Source organism: Camelus dromedarius, chromosome 23 (genome assembly GCF_036321535.1).
Source record: "Camelus dromedarius isolate mCamDro1 chromosome 23, mCamDro1.pat, whole genome shotgun sequence".
NCBI classification, from domain to species: domain Eukaryota; kingdom Metazoa; phylum Chordata; class Mammalia; order Artiodactyla; family Camelidae; genus Camelus; species Camelus dromedarius.
In genome coordinates this window covers 15,371,197-15,385,031 of record NC_087458.1, presented here as the reverse complement: position 1 = coordinate 15,385,031, position 13,835 = coordinate 15,371,197, and the positions used below count along the sequence as shown (strand labels likewise).

The 13,835-nt window shown below is 36.1% G+C and overlaps 1 protein-coding gene across 4 annotated transcripts in view; it reads right to left on the bottom strand.

Moving 5' to 3' along the window:
* The window catches only part of POU2F1 (POU class 2 homeobox 1), a 146,812-nt gene that overhangs the window by 51,422 nt on the left and 81,555 nt on the right, over window positions 1–13,835 (bottom strand). For all 4 annotated transcript variants that reach the window (XM_010984450.3, XM_031435849.2, XM_031435848.2 and 1 more), the window contains exons 3-4: window positions 5,292–5,392; window positions 880–933 (exon numbers count right to left, since the gene is read on the bottom strand). In XM_010984450.3, the coding sequence (XP_010982752.1) occupies window positions 880–933; window positions 5,292–5,392 (155 nt within the window). The remainder of the gene's footprint in view (window positions 1–879; window positions 934–5,291; window positions 5,393–13,835) is intronic.

The following is a 13,835-nucleotide window of genomic DNA, read 5'->3' as shown; positions in this document are numbered from 1 at the left end:
AACACTATAATGAAAGGAGGCAGCAGGTTGATTGAAATATTATGGAGTAATGCATAATACTTAAACTTTACATGTCTCGTCATATGGTTCATAAAAGCAAAGCACCCAGATTTAAGTTTTGTCTTTAAAATGTTGACTGTTTGAAACCCATTAATGTCTATAAATAGGATTAATTGCAATCCTTAGAATCATAATATTTCAGAGCAGACAGGAACCCTGGCAATCTTCTAAACTTCCCCACTTAAACATACAGTTGTCCCTTGGTATCTATGAGGGATTAGTCCAGGGACCCCCTATGGACACCAAAATCTGGGGTTGCTCAAGTCCCTCATGGTCAGCCCTCTGCACCAGTAGATGCGGAACCTGGAGACAAGGAGGGCCGACTGTGTAAGAAAAAAAAATGAGCCCCAGGAGGTTAAGTGAGTTACTGAAGTTTATACAGTTCGTCAGTGGCACAATGAGAAATCAAACCTAAGACCTCTGTCTCTCATTCCATTGCTCTTTCCTCTACTAAAATGTTTCTCTAAGGCATGGAAAATAAGTAAGAAGACATTTGGAAACAAAGGGACATTTAAGGTGTTATTCAGCTTTGTGTTTAGGTATCTGTTATGGCTGTACAGCTTAGAAACATTTTTACTGAATTTATGTATAAAACTTTGAAAGTAGATTTTTGTTGTTCACTTTTGGACATTCACACCAGTATAATGTAAAACTGATTTTTCATTAATGACAATGAATCTTTATGAGATTCAGTAGTTAAAAAAGTAATACTTCTAAGTATGTCTATTATAAAACTATTGCATGCTCATTACAGAAAATTAGGAAAATATGGAGAAAATAAATTGATCCATAATCCCACAATCCCATGTCCCAGCTTACCTGTACATTTAAAGACTGAGCAGCAGCCTGTAAACTTGTTCCAGCGAGCTGGACCTGTAAGTAAAGTAATTGGGGACGTTTCTAGTCTAGCATTGTTGGCATCCATCATTAGATGTTGTCATCAACAGGCTCTACTAAGCATATGTCCCTGGGTGAGAACCAAGCATACAAAGAGATTGATTTTACGGAGTCAAAATTTTATGGACGAGCTCACAGTCCCTCCACCTCCCACTAGAAAATGCTGTTAAAATTTCTTTTCTGAAGATGTTTTCCCACACTGAAGCATCAGCAGGCATGCCATACTTGTGTGAGACATTCCTTATATAACACTGCTTCTTGTACTCACAGGATACTTAGATTCTAAAAACTTAATTCATCTTCCACATTGTGATAAAGAGCATGTAAGAACAGGGTAGTTACATACATTAGAATTATCTACTCATTGTAATTTCAAAATTTCCATGTAGATACGAGTAAAAATCTTACATACATGCACATCTGTATGGTCAAGCCCTGATAAGATATATCATCATAACTCAAACCACCTGCTAAAATAATCTGTCCTACAAACCACACAAATCCATCATAATAGTTAATACTCACATCTAACACATTTCAAAAAGTTCAAACCATGGTTATATTAAAATAAGGATCATCATGTGGCAACCATGATAATTATTAATTCAGGCAAATGTCATTAATGGATGCTCTAAATACTGGGTAGAATTTGAGGAATAACATGATATTTACATATTCTCAACTATCTCTCCATAGATACTTATTAATTACAAAGAGTAAAATAGCTGTGAAACCTGGAAGACAAGCGATCACCAGCTGAGTTACCAGTAATGATACATGTGCCTTCTATTACGATGCACTAAGAAGAATTACTTATGGTGTATTCCTCCCCAAAGTGTATAACTCGATCTAACTGTGATGAAACATCAGACAAACCCGAACTGAGAAACTCTGTACAAAATAACTGGTCTGTACTCTTCAAAAATGTCAATGTCCTGAAAATAAAGAAAGACTGAGGAGGGAGAAAGAAAATATAAAGTAGGATAGAACACGTGGAAGCCTACCTTAGAAGGGCAGCAATGGGAATTTAAAGTAGGAAACATAAAAGGTATTCCAAGATACAACAGAGGATCCTGGCAACGGACTGGATACAGATGAAAAAAAGTTGTAGATTATTCCAAGGTTCAAACTTGGAAGACCAGAAAAATGGTACACTCATTAACATGAAGATAATGAGTTCTACCTTGGATTTATCACACAGCATCAAGATTTCCTGAAGTTAAATATAAATGTTGGTATGGAGATCAGCACAGAATTGAGAGCCAACATTGACTGAGTGCTCTGTCCTTTATTTAAAACTGATAGTCCTGTTAGTTGAAACAAGAACCACCACCGTTGCCCCCCCTCAAAAAGAAAACACCCAAAACAGAACACAGAGACTTATGAAGAACACATTTCAGATATAGTGTATCAAGGGAAAACTGTTGAAAAAATAATATGTTTAAGACCAAAGGCTAAGAAGTCAGCCAAAGAGCCAGAGGAAGAGTTTCAGGTACAAAGATTTAAAGGAGATAAAGTTTACATGTGATTTTATTTAAGTCATGATGTTTCTGGGTAGAAGTTTGTTGAAGAACAAGATATTTATAAGTCTTAAAGTATCTCTTCACAGATAATTTACTAATTACAAGGAGGAAGAAAATTATCTTTACAGTAGACAAATCTGGGACACTACCTTAAAGCAAATGATCAAATTTAATATCACAACAATGGAACAAGTTGATATCATACATCTTCTATTGTATTCCTGTCAAAAACATATAACTTGATCCAGTCATGAGGGTAAAATCAGACAGACTCATATTGAGGGGCCTTCTATAAAACAGGTGTTCTCTACTCTTCAAAATTGTCAATATATATTCAAGACAAAGATAGGCTAATTATTCTAGAACAAAAAAGACTAAGTAGACATGACAACTAAATGCAAAGTGTGAACTGGAGTGTGCATCAGAAAAAATTTAAATATGGACTGTACATTAGATAATAATATCGTATCAATGCTATATTTCTGGAATTTGAAATTTGTATTGAAGTTTTATAACAGAATGCTGTTTTTAGGAAAAATATGATGAGGTTCTTATCAGTAAAAGGTCACAGTGCCTACAACTTACTCTGAAATGACTGAGCAAAAAAAACCCACACACACACACACACAAGACGTGCGTGTACCAGCACAAACACATACAAAGAAAAAGCAAATATGGTAACACAGTAACAACTGGTGATTCCAGGTGAAGGGCTTTCAGTTGAAAATTGTTCTGTTGTTATAACTTCTCTGTAGATTTGAAAGTTTTCAAAATAGCAAGTTGAAAATGAAAAGTGAGCCCATCCCTTTAGAACTCTATTTAGCTGGCTCCCAACATCCTTTAAAACAGCTCAAAAATCATCCTCTCTATATGATCAATGTCTTAGACGTTCAGGTTGAGCTAATCATTTCTTCCTCTGTATTCCCATATATTTGTTCAAAAATAATTATTGAACAGTTATTATTTGGGGGCTCTTTGGCAAATGCTGGAATAAGGTAAATAAGGAGAGAGGTTCCCATCTTCATGAAACTTATAGTTTATGGGGCAATATGCCTAAAATAATCTATTTTGTATATGTGTATGCATGTTTATAATTATGGTCAGGACAGATTCAGGGTGTGTCCTCCTAGTCAATAAGGGGGCTGGAAACAGAAGGTAAGTGTCACAATGTATGTTAATTACGTGTCTAATCAGATGGTGAACAATTCTGCTGGGACTTGTGTCTTGATAGGGAATTCTATAATGTCAACTTTCAAATAAAATTCTTTGGTTTACAGTCCTTTGGTTTTGGAGGTATTGAAGGTTCAATTATTTTGGTAATCAGGGGCTAGATCTGGAGGCCTTGGTGCAAGAGTTACACTCATATTAGAATTTGGAGCCAATGGGGAGAAGGCTGAATATCGTCTATGGACCTGCAGGGATTTTGAAAATATGTTTGGATCATCATAAATTTAAGCCAGACAAAGAGGCTTAAGGTGTGCCACATAATTGACATGGTCTAACTGAAATGATATTCCTCTTAAGAAATCAGTAAACTTGGTGGAGGCTAGAATATGTTTTTAGAAGCAAAAACACAAAATTAACATTTTTGTTTTCCTAGAATGAATTCTTAAATTATTTTAGATGTTAAGTCATCTTAATATTTTATCTAGGAGTTTCTTACAGAAATTCTTCTACTTTCAAAGATTGTATAAACAAAGCTCTGCACTGTGAGCAGAAGTGTCAACTAGGCCTCAGTCTAATACAAGTTCATTGTTGCCTACGTAGCATCCATTTGAACTTGTGAACAAATAAGACGGCTTTAGAATAGCTTTCTAAAATTTCACCTGTTTTCAAGTAGAGGGGCTTCTTTTATAGTTCAGGTAGTCTGAGGACATATTTTGATAAAAAGACTAGAGCAGTGTTATACATATTCAGTTCATAGTCACTTCATTCATCAGTACGTAACCTGGGAAGTTTTATGTCCATACGTGATTTCCACTGACCCACCACCACTAGCACCAGCAGGCACTACCATCACTACAGTCACCACCATCAACACTGCTGGCCGACACAATCTGAACACTAAACTGGTTCTAGGGTTTATCTGAGGTAGAGACCACCAAGAGGTGCAAAGCATCGCTCTAATACATAACTGTGAACATAAATCAAGAGGCTGAGACACTCTAATACACTATCTCCCAAATGTTTCCATTGTTTTACTTTCCATTTTCAAACAGCTCCCGCTCCAAGACTCCTGGGGAGGCAGTGCCTGTTTCTGTATTCCCTTTCTCTCTGTATTACAGCCAAAACGTGCATGGAGAGGCTCCACAGCCTGTTTCAGACTCAGGAAAAAGTCACATGATAGAAAAGGGTAATAAAGTAGAGGCAGACCTTTCTGAATCCCAAACCAGGGAGCTCACAGTCAAGCAAAGGCTCTGAGTAGCTGCCCAAATCAAAATGGTCTGAAACTGTTTTAAAGAAGGGACATGAGCTGCCAGCTCAGAGCCTTGCACAGCAGGCCTCAGGTGATGAGGGTTTCAGTGAGCCACCACAGACTCACAGTCACAAAACCGGTAACCCAGCTGTTATATATATATTCTGTTTCATAACAAGAAATTCTTTTTTTCACACACCTGTGGGGTCAATAGTTACACAGTCAACCACAGTAGAGGAGTCCACGCTAACCATTCAGAGTGACATGATTAGATGCTAGCAGCATCAGCCTTTAATTAACTTCAGAAGTCCCACATTCTGAAATAACCTGCCCCTGCCCTAGCATTCCATGCCTCCATCTTTCACTCTCACTTATGGTTGAGCAGATCATTCTACCTGATGGAGATGTCCAAGGAAAGCCTGGGCCTGGGCTGTTGAGATTGCTCCTCCAACGGGCACAGGCTGCTTCTGAAAGTCCAGACCATTAGTTTGTGTGCCTACAAAGCAAGCAAAATAATATAACCGTTTAAAACTCAAACAACTGGAATAAAGCACTAGACTTCATTTACCAACTTTTAGCAAGCATCTATTTTGTATAAGCACTTTTTAAAGTATCTCCAAGGAAGAGAAGGGGAGAAGGGATTCAAAAAAGAGGACATACAGTAAAACGATTGCTCTTCTACAGGCAGGACTGCAGGACAGGTACACGAACACACATAAAGCTTAAGAAACAGAAACAAAAATATAAATAATGAATTACAATCATAAGATCATGTTAGAGAGTTCAGAAGTGAAAGCAGTGATTGGAGTAAGTGGGGTCAGAATAAGCATGAAACCTAAGGTGGCTTTAAAAAGAGATCATCATCATTACCACTGTTGTAAAGAATGATAGAGACAGAGTTCCAAAGAGGTCCTGAGGCTCTCTTCTAGTCTCTTCCTTCTTGGCATTTGGCTTGGACAGGGGCAATTCACTGGTGACTTTGCCAAGGCCAAGATGGATTTACTCTTAACTTAAAACGCTTTAATAAATGACAATCTGATGTCAAAATCAATCATTTACAAGATAAACAAAATGGCTTTACTGATTTCTTCAATCCCAAAGTATAGATTGCAGCATACATCTAATTAGCTAGGGCTCTGCGGTCATTGTAATTTTCTACATATTATAGCCATTGCCTTTAACCACTGATGCCATCTAACATTAGAAGAGAACTAATTTATGGAAAGACATACTAGCCTAATACTGAGAAATATTTTCTAAAAAATACAATACATTATTTTCAAATTATTGTATCCAGCTATTGTTTACAAATAACCAGAATACTCTGTACTGAGTAAAATATAACAGACAATGGGAACCTGTAAGAATCACTGAGTCACATGAATGTGGTACTGAGTTTCTACTTCCTATCACTGGAACATCCCATCTCCTCGTCCCCATCCCTGTGTGTGTGCTCACTGAGCAGACCAGCTAGGAGAGTATAACATAGAAACTTCAGGCAGTATTTCCAAAAAATGTTGCTAACTTCTATCATTATTTATCCTAATTTCTAGCAAATGTATGACTTTAATAGCATAATTAGGTAGATCACATGACTCAAAAGAGCTATTTAAGGTTTCCTTGAGATAATTATAAAAGGAGTGTATACATATATCACCTCCTTAAAAAATCTCAGTGATTGTTCTCTCAGGTTTTTTTCTTTAAGTTTCCCACAGATAGGAAATACAGAACTACTTAGGCATATATGGTTGATGAAATTAAGAGTACATGCTTGTGTCAAGTAGTGAGAAACTAGTATGAGAAAAATTTAAAGTAGCCAGGGTCACTTCCATAAGCCACATACAGACATTTCACTATTTTAAAGTTGCACATTTTGTCATTAGCTGCTATCTCTATCTCTATGTAGTAAATCACTAGTTTTGTTATGGATTTTAAGATTGTGCACTGTTAGAGAAATATGCTCAAGATATATTAAATAAATCAACAAGGCTGAAAGAAAGTAAGATTTTAAAAAACAGAGACAAACACTTAGACATTAACACATCACCAATTTAAGAAGTCTTCCAGAACCAAACATTTTACTCTCATGGAGACCATAAAAATTCCACACACTGGTTCCATTTTCAAGTTCCCATAAAAATAGTAACAGGCTCCTTGTAAATCACAAAGCACTATAAATGCAAGACTGATTGATTTCTGGTGTCCCTGATACAAAGCCTATTCCAGTGGCCTATAGGTATACTATTTAAGTGCTCTGGCTCTGCCTCTTGGGGGAGGGGGTGGCATAAAGGTATGGAATCCAAAGTATGGTGCGGTGAAAAGAACAGATTCTGTTATCTGAGACAACAGGACTCTGTTTATCTGAGACAACAGCTCAGATAAACAGAGATTTAAGATGTAAAAGCAGGTGTGTTTTTTTTGTTGTTGTTGTTTGTTTTAAATAAGGTGCTGAGGCTCCACTGGGAGGTGAGGGGTAGAAGAAAATAGATTTTACATTGAAATCATTCTTGTAAAACTTTAAAGATGTAATCTGGGCTGAAGGTAAACAAGAGTGGAACAGATACATGCACACACACACTCTCTCTCTCTCCCTCTCTCTCTCTCAGACTTGAATATGAAGACAGTATGGGGAGATGGCGGTGTTAGGAGCTAAAACCAAATGTGTGCCTGAGAAAACAGGAACATCCAAAATAACAACTGGCGACATTAAAAGGCTGGGGGAGAAGGTAAATTATGTAAGATTAACATAAGATATATAGAGTTTGAGAAACCCTAATAAAACATCTAAGAAAAGTGATCAAGAAGGAATGTACAAATGACAGAGGCCGGAGCTAAAGACTCTATAAGGTTGTCACTAGACCAGTGTTACTGAGGTAACCTTCAGAGGTCTTGTATCCAACACCTCCTTATTTCATTGGTAAAGAAACAAGGATTAAGGAATCTTAAATGAATTGCTCAAGATGTCATAGCTGGTTAGTGGAAGAACTAAGACAAGGAATGGGTCCCTTGATTCTGCCTAACTCTCTCACTGACAGTTGAAATTAGGAGAATTAAAATGCTTATTAATTAAAAATGGATATATGTATAGATCTTCCTCAACAAATGATGGGGTCATTCTGATACACCCTTCCTAAATTGAAAATATCATTAGTCAAACACGCATTTAATACACCTACCTTACAGAAAACATATCATAGCTTAGCCTGACCTACCTTACACATGCTTAGAACACTTACTTATTAGGCTACAGTTGGGTAAAATCATCTAACACAAAGCCTGTTCTATAATGAAGTGTTTAATATCTCACATAATTTATTGAATGACGTACTGAAAGTGGAAAGCCACATGCCCGTACAGGTGCAGAATGGTTGTAGGTATATCAGTTGTTTCCCCTCCTGACTGCGTGGCAGGCTGGGAGCTGTGGCTGCTGCTGCTACCGCCGCATTGTGAGAGAGCAACACCACATACTGCTAGCCTGGGAGACGACCAAAATTCAAAGTTCGAAGTATGGTTTCTACTGAATGCGTATTGTTTTTTTTGCACCATCATAAAGCTGAAAAATTCCAAGTTCGAACCATCGTTAGGTTGGAGACTGTCTATAGAGAAGGTTAAAGGTAAGAGGGAACCTACATTAGGAGATGTAAAGACAAAGAGCATCAGAGGAAGCAGTTAGGAAAGTAGGAAAAAAAATCCTTCCAGACCAGCGTGCCTCAGGAGCCAGGGAAGGGAAAGCTGCAAGGATGGAGTAGTGCAGTACTATGGCCAAGTGACACAGAAAAGATGAGGACAAGAGTACGGAGAAAGAAGAAAGAAATTAATCCAAAGAGAACAGAGGAAAGGTATTAATAAAGGTAAGAACAAAAATTAATGAAGTAAGGAAAAAAATACATAATGGAAAAATCAACTTGGTTCTTTCAAAAGAAATGTATAACTTACAAACTTCTGGCAAGATAAAACAAGAAAATAAAAGAGAAGGAGCAAATAATTTAAGGATACCAGGGAGGGCATAATAAAAAATGTCACAGAAACTAAAAAGAGGATATTGTGAACCAATAAAATCAAAACTTAGAAATAGCAAACTCTCTAGAAACTGTAAGTTATCAAGACTGACTCAAAGAGAAAAAAGCAAAATACAGAGTCCTATAGCACTTAAAGAAATACAACAGATAAAAATCTTCCCAAAGAGAAAATGAAAAGCCCAGACAATTTTACTCTGCTTGCTTCTGAAGATCAAACGAAAAAATAATTCTAATCCCACACAATTTTTCCAGAGTGGGGTTAAAAAAGGGAAACATTTCTTAATTTATTTTATGAGGCCAGCATAACCTTGACACCAAAACCTGACAAAGGTAAGTAAGAAAAAGAAAAGAGTAAGCAAAAAACACAAGCTATCCTTACTCATAAATATCTATGGAAATATCCTAGATAATAATAGCAAAAATAGTCTAGTAAGGTAGACCGCTGTGTCTAAAACGGATTTATTCCAGGGATGCAACGTCAGTTTGGGACTGAAAGAAATTCAAATAATATGATTCACACATTCATTGAAGGAAAAAAATTGTATCATTGCAAATCATCACAAAGGATGCAGAAAAACCCTTACATAAAACTCAGTATCCACTTATGATAAAATTCTATGTGTAGGAATAGAAAGAAACTTCTCTAACTTGACAAAGAGTCAAATTAAATGCACTCCCTTTAAGACTAAGAATAGGATAATGGTGCCAGCTGCTGGAAGGTTTAGCCAGAAGAACAAGGCAAGAAAAAGGTAAGCTGGAAAAAAGAAACTAAACTTTCTTCTTAGATAATCTGATTATGGATATAGAATATCCCAAGGAATATAACAATCTAGTATCAGAATAAGAGAGTTTAATGAAGTTGCAGCACACAAAATCTATTTAAAAATTGCCTTTTTTATACACCAAGTGAAAAAAATTTAAAACAATTTTATCGACAACACTTTGAAAATATAAAGTTCTGGGAATAGATCTCTGAAACTATATTAAATCCTATATGTGGAAAATTATAAAACTTTATATTTAAAAAAAATAAAGAAGATATAAATAAATGCTCATTTATTGGAAGATAACATTGTAAAGAAGTCAGTTCTTCCCAGATTGATCTATGAATTCAAAGCAAGTTCATATCAAAATCTCAACAAGTTATTTTCTTTCTCTCTCTTTTTTTTTTCATTCTCTTTCTTGGGGCAGGGTGTGTATAACTGACGGGCTGATTCTAAAATTTAAATAAAAAGGCAAAGAGCTAATATGCTCTTTAAAATGACAAAGTAGAGGGACTTGCACAATCAAGATATCGACTCATCACAGAGCAATAATGATTAGGCAGCACGGTATTAGGTGCAGGGAAGGATAAACAAACATGCCGGAATAGAGTCTGGAAACAGAGCCACACGTATTTTTGGTCACTTGGAATGTGACAGATCAATGAGGAAAGGATGCAGTTTTCAATAGATGGATAGCTAGGTAACAATTTAGGGGAAAAAAAGAAATTACTTTAGATCAATTCACACCATACCAAAAAGAAAAAAAGAAAAAGAAACAAAAAGAATGTTTCAGGAGGACTAAAGACATAAATGTGAAGTATAAAACTCTTACAGTTTTAGAAGAAGACATCATGAGAGAATGCCATCATAGCCTTGGGAAAAGGAAGGACTTCCTTATCATGACCCCAAAACTGAAAAGACATACATTTAACTATTTTAAAATTAAAAGCTTTGTTCATCAAATGACTATATAAAATGTATGAAAGGGAGAAAATATCTGCAGTACATACAAACAACAAAGAGTTAACATTCAGAACACACAAAGAATTCCTATTAAAAAAAAAACCTATAGAAAAAAAAAACAACAGGCAAAAGAAATGAATAGGAATTTCACAAAAGAAGAAACATAAATGGCCCACAAACACAAGAAAAGACATTCAATTGCCTTGGAAACTAGAGAAATACCAAGTAAAATCCCAATGAAATACCATTTTATGCCCATTAGATTGGCTAAAATTACAAAGTTGGTTAATGTCAAGATTTGGCTAGACTGTGAAATTCTCATCTGTTGTTGGTAGCAGTATAAACCAGTACTAAAGCTCTGGAAAGCTGGCCGGTGGTACTGAGTGACACTGGAACAAGCTCAGAAGTTACACTATTAAGTAGACTCTAGAGACTTTTTCACACATATGCATCAAGAGGTAAGTACAAAATTATTTATAACAGTAATGTTTGTAATAGCAAAAGCCTAAAAATAACCAAAATGTCCATCAATAATAGAATGCATAGAAACACTATGATACGTTCATATAATGAGATTCTATATCCAGTGAAAATGAATTATAGATATATGTGCTAACTTGGATGAATCTCAAAAACATAATGTTGAGCAAAAGAAACCAGTCACAGAATATATACATAGGATGATTCAATTTATATAATGAAAACAGGTAAATCTAAGTAATGTATTATTTGAGGCTAATAAATACATAGATGAAAAAAAGTGAAAGAAAAGCAGTGTGACCATTAGCACTAAATTCAGGACGATGGTTACCTTTGCAGTAGAAGAATGAAATACGATCAGAGTGAATCTACCGTGGCCTTCTGGGACATGGTAACTATTTTCTGGCCAGAGTGGTAGACATATAAGTGCTTAAACCATACACACATGTTTATGTACAAGTTTTTACAACTACTGCCTTTATATTAAAAGAAAAAAATCAACAATGACAAAAAAAGTTGCAATAAAATTTTAGGGACATATCCGGATAACAAGAAGCAAAGAGAAAAGCAGGTGGTAATGAAGCCAAGGTGGTGAGTGAGGCCCATCTATTTCAGTAAGTTCGGCAGTGGCGGGAGCGAGAGCGAATGGCAGTTCAAAGGGGTGGACGGGATGCAAGGAATGGTTTGTAGGCTGATAAAACCTAAGTCTACTGAAAGATTGAGAGGAAAGATTCTACAGGAAGGGAAACACTGAAGATGTAAGAACAAGAGGTGGTTAAAAGATGGGGCAGGTACCTGAAGGATATGAGAAGAGACAGATTTAAGAGTGAGAAGTAGGGTGGGATGCATATAGCTCAGTGGTAGAACACAGGCTTGCCATGCATAAGGTCTTGGGTTCAATCCCCAGTACCTCCATTAAAAAAAAAAGTGAGAAGTAGAGGATTACAATAATACAAAAGAAGGGTATTTCTTTCTTAGATGCAAAAGAAAAGGAGAAGGTAGTGAAACAGAAAAAAAGTAAAGTGATGAAGAAGGAGGTGGTGGGACTCAAATCAGATAGCTGTAACTTTCTCAGTAATCAAAAGATAGTCATTTTCGATAACAAAAACAGCAAACCAAGTAAGATAGAAAAGTCTGGACAAGAGAAAAGGTTTGGGAATATATAATGAAGAATGTGACAGGGAATCATTAGCGGTAAATCCAAGAACGCCAGTTACCGTGAAGGCCCAGCTGAGAGACGGCTGAAATTTACATGGAGTTTAAGAACTGGCAAGTCCTCATCTTCCAGGAAGTTGTTTCTTCCTTCGTAGCCAACAGTCAAAGATGAAATATGCAAAGGTTTTCTCTTAACAAACAGTTCACGTGTCCCAGATCTGCACACATTTCAGGCTTTTAAACCCCTTTCAGTGCCCAGCTCAAATGCTACCTTCCTTTGTGTTTCCTAGCTCTCAAATCCAAAAGCAGTGATCTACAGCTTCTATTTACTACTGCAACACATCTGATACTTCTTCAGCATTTTAGAGGAAAGAGGAAAAGAGATAAAACTGAACTATAATACAGACAACAATACTTAGGAATCTCAAACATACTGTGCTAAGTGAAAGAAACTAGACTGAAAGGCTAATCTGTATGTTCCATTTACATGACATTCTGGAAAAGGCAAAACTGAAAGGGACTATTAAAAGGAATTAATAAGCCTCCTTGATTTACAAATGAGATAAACAAAAAAATATACAGAACCACTTCCACTGAAATAACGGAGCTGGATAGTAATTGAGCCCAGACTGAAATCTACGCCGTCCTGACTCCCTTCCCATTTCTCTTTCTACTCTACCATCAAGCGACCAAGGAGTCCAACTCAACACTGACTTCATGAAGAATATTAACTAAGTGACTAACCAATAATACTAGACAAGATCAGGCTCATAAAGAGATGGCAGATGATGAGGTTGTAAGAACTTTGAACCTTTGGTTTCTACCTCACAGCTTGTTACTTCAGCTATATTACTTCACAATTTAAAAAAATTGTATATGGATCAAAATCAAATTTTATAGTTCATGAAAAATAATACTTAATTAAGTAAAGACAATTTTTGGCAAAAAAAAAAAGTCTCCAAAACACATCAAACACATCAACATCAAATGTTAATAGCAGATATATTTAAAAAAAATTTTAAATAGATACATTAATCAATATTTTTCAAATTCTCTACCATGAGTATTAAATTTCTGTTCAATTTTACTTTTCTTAAAATAAACTTCCTTTCAATTTATCCTTCAATGTTGTCTCCAAAGCAATCAACCTTCAAAGTGATCTGTCTCTTAAAAACAATTGACTTCCATTGTTTAAATTCTGTCTAGGGGTGCCTTTATTTTTTTGGTAGGGGGAGGACAGTCTTCTCATTTGTCCTAATCCTACTGTCATTTCTCCATAAATGAGAATGGAAATCTACACCCCAGGAACATTAATTTTAAAATGTATAGATGGGGGAGGAAAACACAACAGACCAAGGAAAGAAGGATGGAGTTATGAAGAGAGGGGTGAGGTTGGGAAGGAGGAGTCAGAGAGAAGGCTAAGGTGATATCCTCACAATGGGACCAAATGCAGATCCCTTCCACTATCTTTATCTCTGAAAGTCCAAGTTATTATTCAACATCCAGCCTGGAGTCTATTTTCTTTAGAAGGACTTTAAGGGTCAACCTAACTATAAAT